The sequence below is a fragment of the Manduca sexta genome, chromosome 2, assembly GCF_014839805.1.
Source record: "Manduca sexta isolate Smith_Timp_Sample1 chromosome 2, JHU_Msex_v1.0, whole genome shotgun sequence".
NCBI lineage: Eukaryota > Metazoa > Arthropoda > Insecta > Lepidoptera > Sphingidae > Manduca > Manduca sexta.
The window spans coordinates 1,202,389-1,222,513 of NC_051116.1; the positions used below are offsets into that span (position 1 = coordinate 1,202,389).

At 34.8% G+C, this 20,125-nt stretch overlaps 2 protein-coding genes and 2 long non-coding RNA genes across 37 annotated transcripts in view; 2 read left to right on the forward strand and 2 right to left on the reverse strand.

Moving 5' to 3' along the window:
- Positions 1 to 20,125, reverse strand: part of LOC115450511 (MAP/microtubule affinity-regulating kinase 3) — a 246,736-nt gene that overhangs the window by 40,052 nt on the left and 186,559 nt on the right. The gene's annotated exons all lie outside the window — the stretch shown is intronic.
- LOC119189023 lies at positions 2,142 to 3,567 on the forward strand. The gene is made up of 2 exons (XR_005112215.1): positions 2,142 to 2,415; positions 2,507 to 3,567. It is a non-coding gene; the product is annotated as an uncharacterized LOC119189023 (long non-coding RNA).
- On the reverse strand, positions 3,860 to 5,245 carry LOC119189021. Of its 4 annotated transcripts, none has more exons than XR_005112213.1 (4): positions 5,096 to 5,245; positions 4,773 to 5,011; positions 4,571 to 4,694; positions 3,860 to 4,216 (listed from the first exon to the last, which is right to left on the reverse strand). XR_005112213.1 is itself a non-coding variant. In XM_037437628.1 (4 exons), exons 1-4 carry the CDS (start codon positions 5,134 to 5,136, stop codon positions 4,103 to 4,105), a joined length of 438 nt encoding a protein of 145 aa, XP_037293525.1. In that variant the 5' UTR covers positions 5,137 to 5,245; the 3' UTR covers positions 3,860 to 4,102. The 4 variants fall into 4 exon arrangements, 2 of the variants coding, with proteins under 2 accessions (XP_037293525.1, XP_037293520.1); XR_005112212.1 differs by having other exon boundaries at positions 4,453 to 4,694; XM_037437628.1 differs by having other exon boundaries at positions 4,853 to 5,011.
- On the forward strand, positions 5,798 to 8,431 carry LOC119189024. The gene is made up of 3 exons (XR_005112216.1): positions 5,798 to 7,092; positions 7,280 to 7,576; positions 8,017 to 8,431. It is a non-coding gene; the product is annotated as an uncharacterized LOC119189024 (long non-coding RNA).

Here is a 20,125-nt window from a genome sequence, read left to right on the forward strand (position 1 = left end):
AGTAATTATGCACATGTAATTACGTGAAAAAAAAAACTTTCAAAATGTCTCTAACCATCACAAAACCAGTTCTACCTATCAAAGCTTTCCACAGACCTGTAAACAAAAAATTACGTCCAATTAACATTAACCGCCTCTAAGAAATTCAGTACTAGAATTGACAGACGTCCCAAAATCTACACATTACAGCTTTAACTAATAATCGAACCCGACAACCATGCTCTCACGCTGACCCCACAAGCCATATCCAAACAAATCCATGCAAAAACAACCCTCCCATACATTAATATATTAACGCTCGTTTTTTTCGCGCACGGCATTCACACTGGGATTAATTAATACTTGAATGTTGATAAGTCGTTAATGAATGGCCGCACGCGAGTTGAAACGAGGTTATTGTTACCGCAGCACGAGGGAAGCCGCATGCCGATAGTATGCTATGACAATGAGAACAAACAGTTAATTGAGGACAGTGGCTTGTTTCCTTCCTTCTCAACACGTATTATAAGGTACTAGTTGTGCCCGGGGCTTTGGCGGTGTGGAAACAGGGCCCTTATTCTGTACGATAGTATAAACGCGTAACGCGGCCGTGTCATGTTATCTTTGAGAAATTTGCGTGGATTGGTATTCTGTAAGCCAAATTTCTATAGTCCTAAACATGATGTGTTGTGTTACGTGCTTGTTACGCACTGTTAACTTAACGTGCGGAATAGAGAATAAGGCCCCAGTGTTACACAAAGCTTGTTTCGCGTAAATCCCGACCCACGAGATTTTTTTACAACCACGCGACCTCTTCAACAGTGAACGTTATCAGTCAATTTACATAAAACCGTAATGTACTATTAACCAAAAACTTCCTCAAGAATTATACTATCTTTTAGTAAAAACCGTACAAAAATCTGTTCAGTAGATTTTGAGAAAATCGATGACACACAGACAGACAGCTTTTGGGGACTTTGTTTTATAATAAGCACAGATAGCAGCTTCCTTTTTTTATGTTAGTTCCACTTCTTCCCCATCCCTTATCCCGTCTCTGCTGTTCAGATCCTCAGTACCTACTTGTGATGGTTTAATGACCTTTTTTTTTTTAATGAACTATACCGATACTAGTCATCTGTTCACCTCGTGGGTGGAGGTCCGAAACTGCGCTTACCAATTTTCAAAATTTTAATAGAAAATTTAAATATTTTTAATAGGTAATGGTATTGACTTGTCATTGCCTTTTATATGCCTACATGTTAATAAAGTTTTTATTTTACGTATTTTACTAGTTTTTTTCGTCCACCTCCGTTACTTTTTATACATAAGTCAAGCCTGCCATCTATATTCTATACCCGAAGAGGAAAGGTAACACTTGTACAAAGATCGTCTAAATATGTGTCCAATAAACATGTAAAGGCAGTTTTAATACCAAACAGAAGCGAGCTCAATGTATAAAACCCTAGAATTTTACCACAAGAATTAATGCAACCAATCTCAAAGCGACAAACACATACAGACCGTGATCTAAAACAAACAAACATAAACATATTTAGTATCGTACCAAAACCTAGACGTTAAAGAAGCTCATGCGGCCCAAGAGCGTCAGAGTAATCCAACTTTGTCAGATTCAGTAAAATTCCCCCATCGATCCGGGGGTCAACGAACCCGCCGGCTACTTCCGAACCGAGTTCGTGAGTACGTGCAACATTAAGGCGATACCTCAAGGTCCATTTTCATACATTTTGTTTCGGCTTTAATCTGGGTAACTAAACAAGTATTGGCAAGTAAAGAATTTAAATTCACGTCTAGTTAGTGATTAGTTCTTGCAGTTGAAAGAAAAACGTAAAAATAATTAATAATCATGGATATTTCGGCCTTTAAAATTTCATCAAATTTGACAAGTACGTATTGTTAGTGTGAGTGACGGCTGACTGAGTATACCGGCACAAATGAGAACTATATATAAATGATTAACGCTGTCGCAGCAAAATAACCGTGAGATGGCGTTATTTATTCTTTTCAAATTGGATATATCGTAGTAGAATATACATGAATCATTTAAAAACACATCAAATATGATATGCCTTTTAAATAATTTTGTAATGGGAAAAATAGAAAATAGAAATGAGGAGAATCACTAACTTTTATCACCACAGAGGGCGCACTGTACCTTGGCTTGACAAAACAAACGTCAAATCGTATGACGTATCACTGAGTGTTTATGAATATAATATACTTTTGTTCCAAATGCCTCAATGCAGTGCGTTAAATTGTAAAAACAGAGGAATACATTTATTTCCAAAGGAAAGTAAACGTAGAAAGCAATGGGAATCTGCGTTACGTATAAAAAAACTTCGAAGCTAGTAGCACAGCACGATTGTGTGTTGCGCATTTTACAGAAAAAAGATTATTACGGGAAAATCAATTATACAGGTGAGTCACTATAGAATTTCTATGTGATTTACCTATTTCCATTAATTTTTAATTACTTCGTGCTAATTATTTTTGTTTTTTATGATTTCAGGTTATGAGCTCCTTGCAAAATTTCTTAAAAAGACAGCTGTGCTATCTGTGTTCTTCTTAACGAAGATAAAACCAGAAAATCCAGCTGCTGTGGCACATCAACAACGTATTGAACGAAGAAGTCAGTCGAGTAACAAATGTAGATAATTCACAACCATCAAGTAGCAAAGTTAACCTAATAAGTGACAGAGACAATTTACTGGAAGTTGATCATGAAGAAGCAGTCAAAACAGAAGACAACAGTGCAGTAGGATGTACATATATTATGCATGAATTTATATCTAAGGGCACTCAAGTTGATCAAGAACACAAATATGGGTTTATGAATAGATATAAAGATGATAATGCCACTATTAAGTTTTACACAGGTTTTGAATCATATAAAAAATTTAATTTAGTCTACTCAGCTCTTAGTCCAGTGGTTCACAAAATAAAATATTATGGCAGCAATGTGATTATTCTTAGCAGTGATTCTAATTCTAATTTATTAGTTGGTGCAATACCTGGTAGCTTGCTGTTATATTGTTCCCAAGCATTTGCAGGATTGATAAGTGATCAGTAGGCAGTGGAACAAAGTGACCTTTTAGCAAAATGTGAAAGTGGTAGTAGTATACTGACTGACAGAGGATTTATGATACAATATATATTTCATCAGACAAAAATGTGACCATTAGGATTCCCAGTTTCTTAAAAGAAAAATTTCAGTTGCCTGGTCTTAATGTAATAAAAGATAGGGAGCTTGCAAACAAAGGAGTTCATATAGAAAGAATAATAGGATTAACAAAGACAAACAAAATTTTAAAAATGAATTAGACCATAACTATATCCCAATAGTGAGCAAAATCTTTTTTTATGTTTTATGTGCTAAACATCTACAATTTCAGGAATTATACTATTACTATATTGTGAAAGATATTAGATAAAAAGATGTAATTATTTCAATTTATTTATTAATTGTAAATAGTTCTTATACACATACTTATTTACATTTCTGGTTCTAAATTATGTACATAAAAGTTTAACAAATTTGTCAACATGCCATTAATAAATGAGTCATCTCTATTAATGAATATTATTTTCATATCCTCAAATGTGTAAACAATAAAATTGCAATATTGCGTCCCCGAACAATAAAGTTGGCCTTGGATTTGGGCATAATATGGATGCTGCTTTTTTAAATGTAATTCTCCATTAAGTATTTTTAAGTAAGGCACAGTCACAGAGGTTATTTTATAATATCTAGCAGCATATGGACACTTAACCTCAACAATAGTATCTTTACCCAATATACCGTCTGGAGAAACAGCCAGAAAAGGATATTCAAATGATATAATGAATCCACTTTTTTATATAATTAGTCCATAATCTCTATCATATTTGGCAATGGAAATAGTTTCTTGGATTTTACTATGCACAACTAACATAGTCTGCACAGCTTTAGGGGCCAAAATCATATCGATTACATATATTTTTGGTACTTATATGCTTTACTGTGGCACACTAAATGAAACATACTGGCAGTAATCCTGCATGATCTTTCATGCCACTCAGAGGAATCACTTTGGGCTCTTGTATTCTTCTCACTTCCTGAATTTGTTCAGATATAATATTTTTTTAATAATAGCTTCTCTAGTAAAATATCTATTGGAGTCCTATCTACATAGGTGTAACGATCCCATTCAATGCCATGTGGATTTGCGGGTTCACATGTCTGTAATAAAGGTATTGAGCTTTCATCATATCCCATTACTAAAATTTTCACATAATCAGCATAACTGTCCATAATATCAGTAAGTATCTTTTAGTGTGTTATAAGTACAAGATTTCAATCTCTTGTTGGGTAAATTTTGAGCTGCAATGGGTGAATTATAAAATACTTTCTTGGGTCTATTGAATGTCATTAATTTTTGAGTACTTGACAGATGCAATTTAATATTTTTTGTGTACCATCCAACAATACAGAGACATGTTTGCAACATGCTTGAGTACCACTGCCTGCAGCACAATCGCAATGGCATTCTTCAATTACTCCATCTTTACTTAATTTTATATCCACAAAGTATACCATTTTTTTCATACTGGCTTTACATTGTCCTCGCAAGTGGGTATAAATGCCATCTGTGGAATAGCGGGCAGTCACAAGATGTCGAAATTCGTACAGGAGTTGTCCTTTATGCTGAGTATTATATCTGCAAAAAAACAATAATGTAGTAAGAAAATATAATATAATGTTATCAAGATATCATGATATATGAGTGTAGGTATACCAATTTAAATACATAAAATTTACACTGTCATCTTTGTAAACAACTGCCTAAGATTATAATCATTACATATGGGTACATAACTTTCAAAATATTCCTGTATTGCTTGTCTCGTAATCATTGGTAAAGAAGTGTCCGCAATTATGTCTCTGAAAGTATCAGTGGCTGGACTCAGATATGCGATCTCCTCTTGGATCTCGCAGTCAACACCAAAATTTTTATTCCGGTCATTAGATTGCAATCTATAACAAAAACAAGAACTGAGGTCCGAGAACAAGAAAATAAGGCATATAAGCGAATTATAACCTAAATATTATAGTATTTACCTTTCTATCAAATTAGCCTTTTTTTCCGGCAATTGACGCATTTCTTTTACGAACCTCAACTTTAAGTTGAGGCACAGTCATGAAAGCGTACATATTTTAATGAATTAGCACTTCAAATTTCTTGAAATAGCGTCTTCACTTACGTCAAGAAAAAGTAAACAACGGTAAACAAAGTACACTCGTGTACCTCCATTGTTATGAGTATTTGATAGAAGCTTTATTTATGATTTGACATATTACAACCGACGTTGCCGCTCTTCCTATTGACCGTCGTCAAGGTCGTGAAGTGAACCTATGGGACGTTGCCAGCTCAATACCCTGTTGGGTCTAAGGTAAAAAGTAAGTTTCATCACATTACGTTAATGTCACTACTATTGCACGCGGTTTTGCCTGTGCAAAATTTTAGATTTAAAATTATAAATAAGATCGCCTGAGAATTTTACCTGTATTTAATATAATGTAATTTGTAAATGTGACGATCGATAAAAGAATATAATATATAGTTTTTTCAATAAAAGTTATGATTTTGTTTCTATTTATTAACTTCTCCCTCGGGATAGGTGCTTTAAAATCGTATTTTATACAGTAACTTTTCAAATAAAACTATTTACGGATTTTATCGTGGTGATTTATATTATTATTTTCTCCCTAATGCTATATGTACTTATATTGGGAGAAAATAATAATATATATCACCGCGATAAAATACGTAAATAGACAATATTTCAAAGATAAAAAAATAAACAATACATAATAAAAATAACATCTATGGAGCTTTCAATTAAATAAAGAATAATTGGACGACAGGAGTTAACAACATATCAGCAATTAATTCTGTTGACAGAAGTTTATATAATCATATTACCGATATATTTAATTGTATTTTTCATTTCAGTGTTTGTATCTTCCAGTATTATATATTAGTCTATGTTTGTTTCGATTTTATACAGTAATCATCTATTATAAATAAATATTTCATTTGTAAAAACTTAAATTCCAATCGCCGTAGCGTAACTCAGGAAGATATTTTTTTTATATAAATACCTCATACCAAAGTCTGTTTTACAACAATAAATCAAATAAAATAAAATTTCACTCGACGGTCGTATTATATACGGCCAAATTGAATAGCCGCTTTTTCATTATAAGAACAGTACATTACAACCACCTCCGTGACTTGTGACGGCCATTGCATTCCAGGCTTTTACAAAAATATGACGTTACTCGCGATTAAAAAACAACCTTATGTGGTGGGTGTGAGGTCGAATTTGTGTTTAGTCCATCAATACTTATGATTTTCTGTTTCATGTTTTGTTTGAATTTATCGACGACGCTAATTTTTGTTATCACATTTGCAAGGAGTTTAGTTCAGCCTTTAGGATTCGATACAAGACAACATAATGGTGGTCTCGGTGTATGTACACCTTTGATGTACACGTATACACGTGCTATACCAAAATATCTGTATGAAGCTCCGTCATGCACCGTCAGTGCTAGCACAACTGAAGCTGCGTTGGAACCAGAACTAACCAATTGATCCCAACCGGATACCGATGCCTATCTACTACCTGTGGAAATGATTTCTAGTAACAACCTGCAATTGGTAATTGGATAACTGATTGTGGACTCGAAGCACGAACTTCAGTGGGCATTTAATGTGCCAAAACATACTCGGGTTATTGTTTCCAAATTCAATATGCCAGTGAAAAACAAAAGGGTTTTCATAGTCTTTCCACATTTTAATGCAGCATGTGTGATGAAATTTGGCACCATTGTTCTGAAAGGGATAACACAAACATAATATGCTTTATGTGGGCAATCATAACAGCTTGCAGATATTACACGCGAGTGGCTAATATGATAATCTTTGTGGACTCGCCAAATATGGCTGGTATTATATTTCTTGCAATTGAAAACGACAATACATGGGACAAATAATTGACTACGGAAAGAAAGAAACCTGGTGACTAAGATAGATTTATTGCCAGTGTAAAAAGGTATATATTGGATGCTACTCTATATATTACTGTTTATATTTAAGGGGGCTAGTTAAAAAGGTTATATGGTCACAACTTAGATTCATCATTAGGAATGGAAGTTCCATACACAATATAGGAATTATTATTTATTAGATTACTCATGCCTTTACATTAGCATACTATCTCATGACAATTTTCTTTCCAGGCTTGAATTATCAGCAATGACAAAAAAGCCTATTTATTGGTTTCAAAAATAAATACTGTTTCACAATAGGACAATATTATGAATTGAAAAGAATAGATTTAAACAGACCTAGTTGCTGTAAAAATTACAGAGCCGTTTACGGCAATGGAATCTAAAATAAAAAATTTCAAGAGTGAAGAAATGCATAGTCTCCATTATTTAAATTTTATTAGAGATGGAGATTCTTCTGTGTTTGCTAATGTGAAAGAAAAAGTACAACATGGGAACTAAATAAAAAAATTGACACCAGTGCACAAGGTAATTTATTGTATCCAATATCCATAGACCTTTATCTCCTTGGCATAGTGTTAGTTGTATTATCATGAGGCCGGAGATTCCAAGGTTTTTGTTACCATTTATGGGTGATAGGATTTTGAATGCCTCAAATATGATTGGTGTCATAAAATCTCAACTAAATTATTAGTGTAACATTCTTGGTAAAGACTGCTGGTCCCACCACACATTGAAGTAGAATAAAAAAGGAATGTTCAGATACAATTAATGCTTCACATAAATGTTTTGTATTTGTAATCATTAATACCTGGTGGTGTGAACTACTACTATGCTATGCTAATTATCATGATAACTTGCTATATGTCAATATTGTAATTCACCTTTTACTTGGCCGACTAAACATTGAACTTGAATTGATAATGTAATGTGGATAAACATATACTATATTACTACTCACATTTCAGATTTTAGCTAATACAAAGCTTCCACACTATGGATGAAATATTTTTAAACCAAGGTTACTGAAGAACTACTGTGCAATAAATTATTGTACGTAGAGCAATGGTCAGCCTAGTTCCATGGCTGATGATTTTCAGATTCGGCCACCGCATGTATTTGGAAACTATGAGAAGAGGAAAAATTTACTACTCTTTCCATTCGTAATTTATAATATAATTTGTACATAGTGTTACTTTTGTAAAATTAGCCAGACAAATGTGATTTGTTATCTATAATAAAAATATAAAACTATAAACTGGTAAATCATTTGCCATTGTATTCAAATTTAATTAGAGTATGTCATGTTTTAAGTTTGAGAAATCATTTCAGAATTGTGGCATTTTACTTAAAAACAAATAAAACCAAAAACTTTCTTCCAAATATTGTATTTCAGTAAAATCAATGTCCATATTTTCATGACTGGAGCTGGCTGGACAGTCATCCTATGATTCTGAAGAACTACTACTGTCATCTTTAAGATTTATTATAATTCTTTCAATGTCCTCTTACAGGGTATGTTCTCTCTTGTAATAGTCATTTTAAATTTTTCTTACATGTTGACATGAGATTTTCCAATCATCTTCGGTTATGTCTTGAAACGCACTCACATATGCTTCCTTTAACAAACAAATAATTACTTTTGATTTGGATAATAAATGAATATTAAATTGTAAATTATTATTAAACCTGTACTTTGAATGAATCATTTCATTATTATAACATTAATATTTTATACAATATGAGCTGCTTCTGTTTTGCTATGCCCCATATAAGCTCAATGAGATTTAAATCACAGTAGTAAGGTGGAACCCTTACCACTCTACCTCTACCTACCTACCTACCTACACTACACCTCAATTAGTAATTACTAATTATTGATGCAAGTATCTCAAGATGACGTGGACAATCTTTAAACTAATTTTGTCATATGAATGTAAACATTACCTACGGGCTTGATAATATATTGCAAGATATAGAAAAATACTTAGTGCAAGTAGTAAAAATCACTCCAGACTCATCAAAACTTATAAAGTACACTTAAATTATTAACAAAATAAACTTCCACTTACCAGATCCGATAGAATTGTTTTTGCTTCTTGTTCAGCTAGACATGGTCGGTAAAAGTTTTATATATAATTTCTCTCGCGAACCTTATTATTCGCGGCTTATTCATTTTGTATCGCGAATAGTATCTTCTTGTTCTTATTGCAAAATTTTAATAAAAAGACAACACTGACACTATTTATAAAACTTCACAAACGTCAAAAATGTGATAATGTTGCCAGGTAAAATAAAGGATTAGTTCCATTTCTACACTTTTTTGCCAAGCTATAAAACACTAATTTATTTATTCCCAACTTTTCATGACCCATTACAAATATGCACCAACAATGATGCGATACGAGAGATTACGTTAAATTTTTCGAGACCTTGAAATATGTTTTCTGCATTAGTACCATCTAGTGGTCCTATATAAAAATTACTTTCGATATGTGTGCGTGCGTATATGTACACGAAATACCGATCTTTCTGCTTCAGCTAACTTAAACGGTACTATTCTCAGATATTCGTTATGATGAAGCAAAATAAATATATAGATAAATTGTAGCATAGTATATACCTCTAGCATATAGCAAAAAATTTCTAGAAACAAAGTATTTTGGACGTAATTATAAAAAATGTGACTTTTTGTGACTTCAATGCCATCTAGCGAAAAAATTGCGGCGGAGCCATGAACGGATCCGCCTTAATGTGAAGATAGAAGCACACGCGTGCGACAGTTAGGCTTTGATCAATTCCCATTACTAACAATAAATCTTGGAACATGGATTGTCGTAGAGTCGACTGTATGCACGAACAAGTTTTTTTTTATATATCCGCGTAAAGCAGCTTCTACAGATCCAGATTCGAAGTGATTTTGATGAAATAGTCTTCATTCACACTCATTTATTTCAGTACTAGCTTTTGCTTGCCCGCGTGAAGGAGTGTTCCGGGATAAAAGACCCACTATATATTTTCCCGGGACAAAAAGTAGCCTATAACCTTCCCAGTGTCTTAAAATATCTCCATACCAAATGTCATAAAAATTCGTTCAGTAGATTTTGAGAAAATCGAAACATACAGATAGACACACCCGTATACGTCGGCCGGTGTCGCACCTGGGCCCTTATTCTGTATGATAGTGAAATCGCGTAACGCGGCCGTGTCATGTTATCTTCGGGGATGTGTGTGGAATGGTATTCTGTAAGCCAAATTTCTATAGTACTAAACGTGATGGGTTGTGTTACATGCTTGTTACGCATTGTCAAAATAACGTGCGGGATAGAGAATAAGGCCCCAGGGCCCTTATTCTGTATGATAAGTGTAGCCGCGTAACGCGGCCGTGTCATGTTATCTTCGAGAAATGTGCGTGGAATGGTATTCTGTAAGCCAAATTTCTATAGTCCTAAACATGATGCGTTGTGTTACGTGCTTGTTACGCACTGTTAAAATAACGTGCGGGATAGAGAATAAGGCCCCTGGGTAACATATCGATGAAAAGGTGAATCCAATACCTAGCTACACCTCACACGCGTTGGATTACGTGATGCGTGGGGAATTTGCATTACATTTTTATTACGTAGATGTCACCTACTCATTAGTTCTGGTCGCCTGGTAGTTCTAAATTCTTGTTTATTAAGTCCCATCGACTGAGCTGTCTTTTATAATACATGGTGTGGTCTATGATACTGACGGCCTACCGAACTGATTTACATATCAGTGTGATGATGATGACTTATTTCAGACTCTAAGTCTTCTTTATCTTAACTAGGAAAAGTATTTAGCCAAAATATGATATTTCATTCCATTTAAAATCACAAAATCTATGATAAAAATTATAGTCTACGCAAAAAAAAATCTTACCCTAATCAGACGTAATAACATTAAAAAAAAATCTCGACGTGCTATCACGTCCTCATGGTGGTACATCTAAGACGCGCAATTCCGTCTGAATTCCTTAATATACGTGACGATTGCCGCCATCACATATTCGCACGAATGTCATTTATTTTGACGTATCTCGAGGAAACATATTCTCCCACGAGATGGGAACGTACATAGACGCCAATTTACCTTTGGTGTAGATCCGATCTCTTCAAATTATATTTTCGTTACGTATTCAACTTATTTAAAATTAACAAATATTATTTTGCGAATACACGAGTTTGATACAATCACGAAGAAAATCAATATAAGATTGTCCACATTAATAAGAATTTACGATTTTATAGTATAACTGTACGGATACTGCGAAGTTATGATATAAAATCATTAATTTTAATAGCAATACTTAATGCCTAGACTGTTATTGATTTATAATTTTTAGTAAATTTCATTAAAAATATTTGGTGATAATTAGTATATCAGAAAAAAAATATAATTAAAGACTATACTTAATTTTCTAAAACTGTTACTCAATAATTAGTTTCGCATTTAAGTCAAAAATTACACAACAATAAAAGATCTACTTCTTAGACATACTGTCTACAGCCCTATCATCAAATTGTTATACTACGTACACTCACCCACAAAAATAGTTGAACAAATTCAAAATTTCAAATCGCCTTCAATCTTTTGCGTCCTCATCAACAATCGTAATTATTAACTAAAATAAACTTCAAACGGATAAATTTAATTTAGAAAAAAAAAACAACATCAATCGAAGTCAACGTGTATCAACGCTTTGAAGGTTTTGAATTTGTTCAACTAATTTTGTTGCTGACTGTACATCTCCACAAAGCATCGCAGCGACACTCGCGACTCCCCGCGTGGATATTACAGGAAAGTGGAGCGACGTTCTCATTTCCCTGTAGGGTTGCTAATTTCCAAACGCTATTAGTGATAAACAACTAACAGTAAGAACACCCTGCACCTACTTAGAGTTTCACTTATACTTATCAGAAAGCGGACCCCCCCCCCCCCCCTATGAGAAACAAAACTCAGTATAAAATGAGTTATAAAAATGTGAATAAATTTAAACACATATGTAAATCTTTAGAATAAATAAATGAAAAAAAAAACACACCTAACAATTACATAGGCATATCACTGTCGTAGAGGATTTGTACTGTATCCTCTCGGTAGTTGAGGAAACCCATGCAACTTCAAGAATTCTCCTTTGACATTACTCAAGGACACCGATGACTAGAAAAACTACTAATAATTATAAATAAATAATTAAATAAATCACGAAAAACCATAGACGTCATAGCACGTCGCGTGCCAATTCTAATTTGTGATTGGTCGAACGTTATAAAGGAATCAACCACAGTAAAGTTTGAAGAACAGAAGGCACACTACACATATGTATAATCAATAGTTGAATCATAAAACGAACTGTCCATTCGCGCTGACATTTAAAAACAAAACATATATAGAATGTAGATCGTCGTCGCTGGACTGGCGCGAAGCGGCCGGTGCCAGCAAAAAAACCTTTCACGCGAACCTCTCCAATGCGATCTGGCCGTGTGCTAGGGTTGGCAGAAACGGTATTTTTTTTTATTGCTGCTTGAACGAGGAGACGAGCTTGCCGTTCGCCTGATGGTAAGCGATACGACCGCCCGTAAACAGTAGAAACACCATCCAACACCTTGAATTACAAAAGTATTGTTTGGTATTCCACTGCGCTCGCCATCCTGAGACATCAGATGTTAAGTCTCATTATGTCCAGTAGTTGCACTGGCTGCAATGTCCTCCTAACCGGAACACAACAGTGACTACACACTGTTTGGCGGCCGAAATAGACATTGCGGTGGTACCTACCCAGGCGGACCCTCACATATGAGAGACTTACCACCAGTTAATAATACTTTTTAATGCAAATGCTTTGGGACTTCATAGTAAGTGATAGGAGATGTTAAATGCTCAATACGATTGGAATAACGCAGTTAAGTTGTTCTTATAAATCTTAGATACCGGTTTCCTTTCATCCTTATGTCTAAATGCCATAAGTGTTTAAATGAAAATGTTACTTAAATAAATAAGCCTAAAAGAAAACTAATAAAACGAGTTCTCTGGCTATGATCATAAAGTTCAAACTACGTTCTCGATTACTGAATGTTTCAACTACTAACAGGAAACTCGTATATTGCATATCGCAATTTCGGGACATACAGACACGAGTTAGTTTGATATTCGACTACCGAAACGACCTACTTTTAGTTCCCTAATGCATGTATTACTTGCGTTCCGGCTCAACTTCAGGCAAGTTCAACAATAGCAATTTCTATTGCATATAGCAAACTCTTCAAACCAAAATAAATCCTTTCAATTATAATACTGCCGTTAAAACAGCGACACTAAAATCTTCACAAACATTCAGACAAATATTTGAACAAAGACTTTGCCACACATTTGAACATATTTAGACACTGACCAAATTTCAATTTTTATGGCTTTTACTTTTAGGTTTCCATAAAATCGGTTCTCCTTCAAGCAACTTGATAACTTTGAACGCTTTGATGTGTGGTCGAAAAACCGATACCGAATGGCAAATATGCAAACATTTAAACAAACTTTGCACAAATACGCAAATACCCGTGCCACACATGAGTTCAAACAAGTGTTCAAATAAATGTATCAAATATTTTTGCTACGTGTGGCGCCGGCATAAAAGCAACGAAATGCGAACTCATCACGAAACAAACATAAAACCCGGAATCCCGGCAGCACGAAACCGGAATCGCGGTACGTAAAGCCCTAAATCCTAACCTAAATTCGCGCATAGAAACCGCGACGGTAGTTCAGTACAACACACTGGTACCGGTGAAACGACCTGGTCCAGTTAGGAAATGGCTCAAGTGGCCGCAGGGACGCCGGGACACGAAGGAGACGAACGGAACCGCGTCCCAGATTCTACGGTTTTTCATATACTTGTGTGTATCACGCGAACGTCTTGTACTTTAATGCTAATGTTTAGTGTTCAAGAATGTCACGTTCGAAGAAATCTAGCAATTTTTTTTTCAACTATTACTTCGATGATTATTTTTGAATTATGTTTTATGACAGCTTAACAATGTTTGACTATACAAAATTGGTGTCACAAGTTACCAGAGAGAACAACGCAAAAAAAAACAATTATTATTACAAACATGGAAATAGAATGTTAGCATAATTTGCTCATCAGAATGTTTCTTGGAGTTCGCAGTTCACATGAGTTTATATTAGCGTCACTATGTCGTGACATCTAAAAAAGAACAAAGCTAGCCTAACCTATCAATTCCTCCCTATCTTAAAACCATAAACAACAACTAACCTAACCTAACCCCGCTTCCAACAGGAAAACGTTATGCAATAAAACACCACTAACCAAAACACTCTAGCGAAGGCATTTCTTGATTAACATCGTCCAACGCGAACCATGAATCCTTTTTAAAACAACCGGGTCACATACCCGGGGCGTTCATCCTCATTTCGCGTGCCTCAAGTGTGCCACCTTTTTGATTTAACTCCTTGAGGCAGCGCGGCGAGGTATTTTATCTACCGCGAGGTCTATGGATAGAATTTTAAACGACTCGCGAGCTTCTTATGAGGTTAATGGCATGTCAACTTTGGTTTTATTTGGGTTAAATTTGTGTTTTATCGGAGGTAATTTGCGGAGCCTTAGTAGGAAATAATTATTGGTCCTATGATACCTTGATGACCGTTATATCTAAGAATGAAAGTGACTAATTATAATGATTAATTAACATTGATGTGTTACTTTAGTCGTTTTACACATTTCGGTGCACGAGTGACGGCGCGGTGGGAATATAAAGTATATTTGAAAATTTTAATCTACCTAAATATTAATTATTAAATTGTATATTTAATAGTGTTAATTGTACACATGATATGTACTTTAGGGAATGTGCGGAATCAACAATTTGAGTGTAATTTTTATTTTTAAATTAATGATACAATATCCACATCACAAAAAATTTAAAACAACCAAAATGAAGATAACACAATGCAGAAATATTATGTTTTAATTTTGTTTCTATGTGTTATAAATTTCAAATAAATACCTTCTAAAAATACGGTTAGAGCGCCGTTTTGCTGTGAGCACCTTAATACATCCTCGGTCACCCAACAAGTATCATCCCCCCGGTCACAATATCAACTAACCACCCTACACGGCCTAATCTTCCGAGATATTAATGCTGGCAATGAATTCTCCGTGAATGACCACACTGTCCATAATGTGGGATAAAGTGTACATTTCTTTGTTAGTGTCATCTAATATTATTAAAAGCGAAAGTTTATGAAAATGTTTGAATGTTTGTTAGAAGTAAACGCAAAAACAGATTAATAGATTTGGATAAAATATTGCCCACTGATAGACCATGCACTGGGTTAACATATAGGCTATTTTTTATCCCATTAATTTGCTTCCATAAGAAGTAATTAATTACTATAAATCTGATTTTTAAATAGACGAAGCTGATGTCGTACCTGTGTGCATAATCAATAACTACAATGTTTTACTAGCAGCTTTCAGCTATGTAGCTGAAAAGGCTTTTCATGTAGGCGAAGCTTTTTTAAACGAGCACGGCAGTGACTCCACTACACCTGATTAAGTGTAGTGGAGTCAAATAGAATGTCGACTGACGAGAGATGATTACCCCTCGACAGTCGACACAATTATGCCGGCCTGTCAAAGTTGCGAGCGACACCTAATGTTACGTAACTTATGAATGGAGTGAGGTTAGTTCAAGTATAATCTTGCTGTGGCGGTATTACGAAAAATCCTAGACAAATATACATCATTAATATTTTCGTCTCGTGGCTTTCATTTCTCTTAGGAAATGAGCAGCGTATATCATTTCATGATGTGTTAATAATCATTTATATTGCGTAGACATGGGTAGAAGCATGATGAAATCAAAAAAGAAATCATATTCGGGTGCTGGAGTGATATTTTAGGATTTAAGCAATGTGTAACATAGAATAATATAATCAACACAAAATTTACAACTTCACGTAATTTTTCTGATAGTGGTAACAAACAAATTATTCTTTAATTTGCACTGACTACAATAGTACCTCTACACTCTAGTACACACACACGCCTTTCGTCTCCCTAAGGTAAGGCAGAGGCGTAACAATTGCAACCAATTTCCGTCCCATAACGTGATAGGGGGCGAGCCTATCGCCATATCGGGCACAAATTCCGGACTGATAATGAGCAGAAAAATCCAACATCACTGCCCGATTCGGGAATCGAATCCCAAACCTCACCACTACAGTCGTACCCTAATACAAACGCCACCGATGCAGTCTCTACATACTAATAAAGACTTACCAGAAAGGAAAGATATATAAAACAATAAAGCAAAAACCGAAGTTAACAATCCCATTCAATTCAAATGTATAAGCTCGTATAAATAATACCAATAGAAATAAAAATACGCTTACCATCCATCGGAACAAATCGGTAAATTAGAGACAAATAGCGTTTCGTAAAACTGCAGACTAAACATACTGTAGAAACGGGTGAATGTTTTATGCGCTATGATACAAAGACGACAATTATATCTGATGAAAGATTTAGAAAAGTATTGGCTTAGTTCTCACCAACGAGATATTCTTTACTAATTTCTTGTGTTTATGCGAATGTTACGACATTGAAATAAAACTATTTTTCTGATTTTATCGTGGTTTTTACATAATTATTTTATACCGACGTTTCGAAGACTGCAGCTTTTATCCCTCCCGTGACTATGAAGGTTGCAAAGTCTTCGAAACGTCGGGAGATATGAGAAATCATAATTTAACATGAACTTACTCCACGAAAAAAGCTAACAAAATTGGACAAATATTTGTTAAAATTTACTTTTCCTTCTCTAAACTCAGTACAAACCATATTTTATATAACATTTGTTATTACAGAACACTTCGCTTTTCCACTACATAAGCGGTACCAAATTCTAAACAAACCATATCACTCCTAAAAACAATACTATACTAAAAGCACAACGCAGATTCATGCAAAGAAGCGATACAAGCGAGAAGAGATCTATTTAAACAATCAATTCACCAAATATCTCTCTTTGACGCCCATGGTCCATCAATGTTCTCCGAAGCACTCTCCGATCACACCATCACACTTCATAAGTCTTTATTCGTATATATATAACACTTGAATAGTTCCGTATAACTAAACTAATAAATCATATAAAAGAACGAAATAAAATATTTGCTAAATATTTTTTCGAAAGATTTTTGATTGTTAAAGATCATCGACGAGATGAAATCTAGAACAAAGCACTGATTAGCACTTCCACAATTAATTTTGTAAAATAATCTAGTTTAATTGAAGTTCTTGGATCAAGAGACCCTAATATGATTTAAACACTAGACAATTTAGAAATCTGAACAAGATCTAGACTCAATTATGACAAATAATATTCATCTAAATCAATAAATAAAAGTGGGTGTGAATGCAATGTACCAGGAGATCAGAAGAACAAAAGATTTTGCGATAAGACAACGAATACATTCTGCATCTAAGTCATTGCGATGGATGATTGATGAATTTGTATCGAAACGACATATATCTTCGTTTTGCAATAACTGAATGACACAGCTCGCAATAAGATCATGTAATCCGGCAAGATTTGGAGATATGATTGTGATATGAGAGTTGGATGTGATGTTATCATGGGACGAAAATAACTTAACATTGGATGCAATTGTTTTAACAACACATATAGAACATAGTACAAAAAATAATCTGAAGTGAATGATGATGTTAACACGTAAAAAAGAGCTAAAAGATGACTTTCGCCGTAATAAAAGCTTATTAAGAGAAATAAATCACGAAAATAGGGAAAAAAATTGACGTTCTTGAAAACTTTGATGTCCTTTTTGGTGTTAGAATACCAATTACCATTTCGAATATGATTTTAAAAATAAGGCGACATATTTATATAGGCACACACAATTTAACTATGCATTTACATACGATAAAAGTTACTCAATCAGTCAAAATTACGCCGCTAGCGGCATCACAGCCATGGTTTTCAGAAGCCAATAGTAATAGAATATGTATTGGAATAAACGCCAATACCAGTGCCTCATAGACAACTCTACGGTCAGCATAAATCACTATTTCCTAGTCCCATCTCTACGCCTCTTTTGTCTCTGACTGATGTAACCCATGTAACATTAATTTCTTCAAATAATAAATCTTCAAATATATTTAATAAATCAAAATAACTTGAATAAAAGTCATCAAATCCTTTATTTACAATAAGCTGTAAACAAAAGTTGAAACGAAACTCCAGATCATCAATTCGAACTATACCTAATATAAAACCCAACATTCATCGCAAGAATCGTCAATACCAAAGCCCACTAACTTCCCGATCATTTCACACCAAGTGTCCCGTATAAGAGAAATAAAATATCGAAAGAATAATGACGTAATAAAGTGAATTTTATCGCCTCAGCGTCCCTCGCAGGGCGCGCCGAGAATTACCCGGCGGATTTATAGGTGGACCTTACCACTTCTCGGCTTGTTTATTTTGGATTCCTAAAATCATTCTAAAAAGGTCTGACTCCATTTTTTTCTCGTCTATCTGTTAAATACAAAAAATATTTATAAATTCATTCCGCATAGAAATGAAATTAGTATTGATATTTAAGGATCTATGAAAGGACAAATTATTGGATTTAATATGTATATTATGAGCTGGTAATCTCCACGGTCTGCAGTCCGGAAGGTGCTCGGTTAAATTTTTACACCAGACAACACATTGTATGGTTTCTAACTCAATTAGAGTTGGTTAACGTCAAGCAGTCCGGTGGTAGATACTAAGCCGAACAGTTCCATGAATCCATGATTAATTGTGTCGATTGTCGAGGGGTAATAATCTCTCGTCAGTCGACATTCTATTGGACCCCACTCCACTTACCATCAGGTGCAGAGGGGACATTTTTGCATGCACGTATAAGCATAAATCCAAGTGTGTATCAGCCACTAACCTACTACCAACCCAACTCTCTATTTCCCCAACGCTACACATACACGGAACTATCCAAACAAGAGATGGGTTTGTCGACACAACGTAATGCAAACCTAACATTTAAATAGCAAAGTTGAACGCGTCGCCGCGACGTTGGTAAGAGCTAGCCGTTCATTATATAAGGGCTATGTATATTACAGTCATGTTTTGAACGTATATTTAGGTAAATCGTGGCATTTTAATAAATATCGATGCTTGCTAGCTAGAGATATAGATTGTATATTCGATCTCTCTCTGATGGTGAGCGTCAAATGCCTATACGCGATGGCAATAATCCCAGGATTCGTAATCAAAACGAACAGGACTGCAAATTAAATGTTAATAATTAGGAAGATACTGAAAAAAAAGGTTATGATTTAAACCAATTTGTTTTATGCCCGTTAGTCCTTGGACGACTTTAAAATATGGAAGTCGAAAACACACTTTTGAGAGCTGAGTTACAAATACACAACTATATTTCCAGTAGGCTAGTGGCATCAAAGCTACCAACACCACGTCACAAGTAACTCTGGCGCAGTTGACGCCTTTGTGTGTTCCAACGACACACGCTTAAACGTTTTACACAAAAAATCGACTAAAATTGATGGTTCAAAGCAGCTTAAAGAAGTGGCAACGCTTTGATCTTTCGATTAAAAAAACTAACCAAACCCGCCGTAGTGTACGTGTGCCGCGTTTTACGATCAATCTGTGTATATGCGGTTTCAAATAGGCCGGCATAATTGTGTCGACTGCCGTTGGTCAATAATCTCTCGTCAGTCGACATTCTATTGAACATGGTGCCCGTATAAAAAAAACTACTATCCATTTCTTAAATTCAAAATGTGTCGGCTGGCCCTTGCCAGTATTATAGAGTGTCGACTGATGATTACCCCTTGGTAATCATCAGTCGACACTCTATCGGGTGTAGTTAAGTCACTACACCGTGCACATACAAAGAAACTAATACAATGAAATTCAAACTCCAATAAGGACCTAGTTAAACTCGTGCTGAAAGACAAAACATCATACTTAGAGTACTCCACGCGAA

What these genes read in the sequence shown, in the direction of transcription:
- LOC119189021 (XM_037437623.1), bottom strand. Translation starts at nt 5,136, where the DNA reads ATGCGTCAATTGCCGGAAAAAAAGGCTAATTTGATAGAAAG. An exon ending in AAGGCTAATTTGATAGAAAG is followed by an intron (nt 5,012 to 5,095) that starts GTAAATACTATA and finishes TTTTTGTTATAG; the next exon opens with ATTGCAATCTAATGACCGGA. An exon ending in ATACAGGAATATTTTGAAAG is followed by an intron (nt 4,695 to 4,852) that starts TTATGTACCCAT and finishes GTTTTTTTGCAG; the next exon opens with ATATAATACTCAGCATAAAG.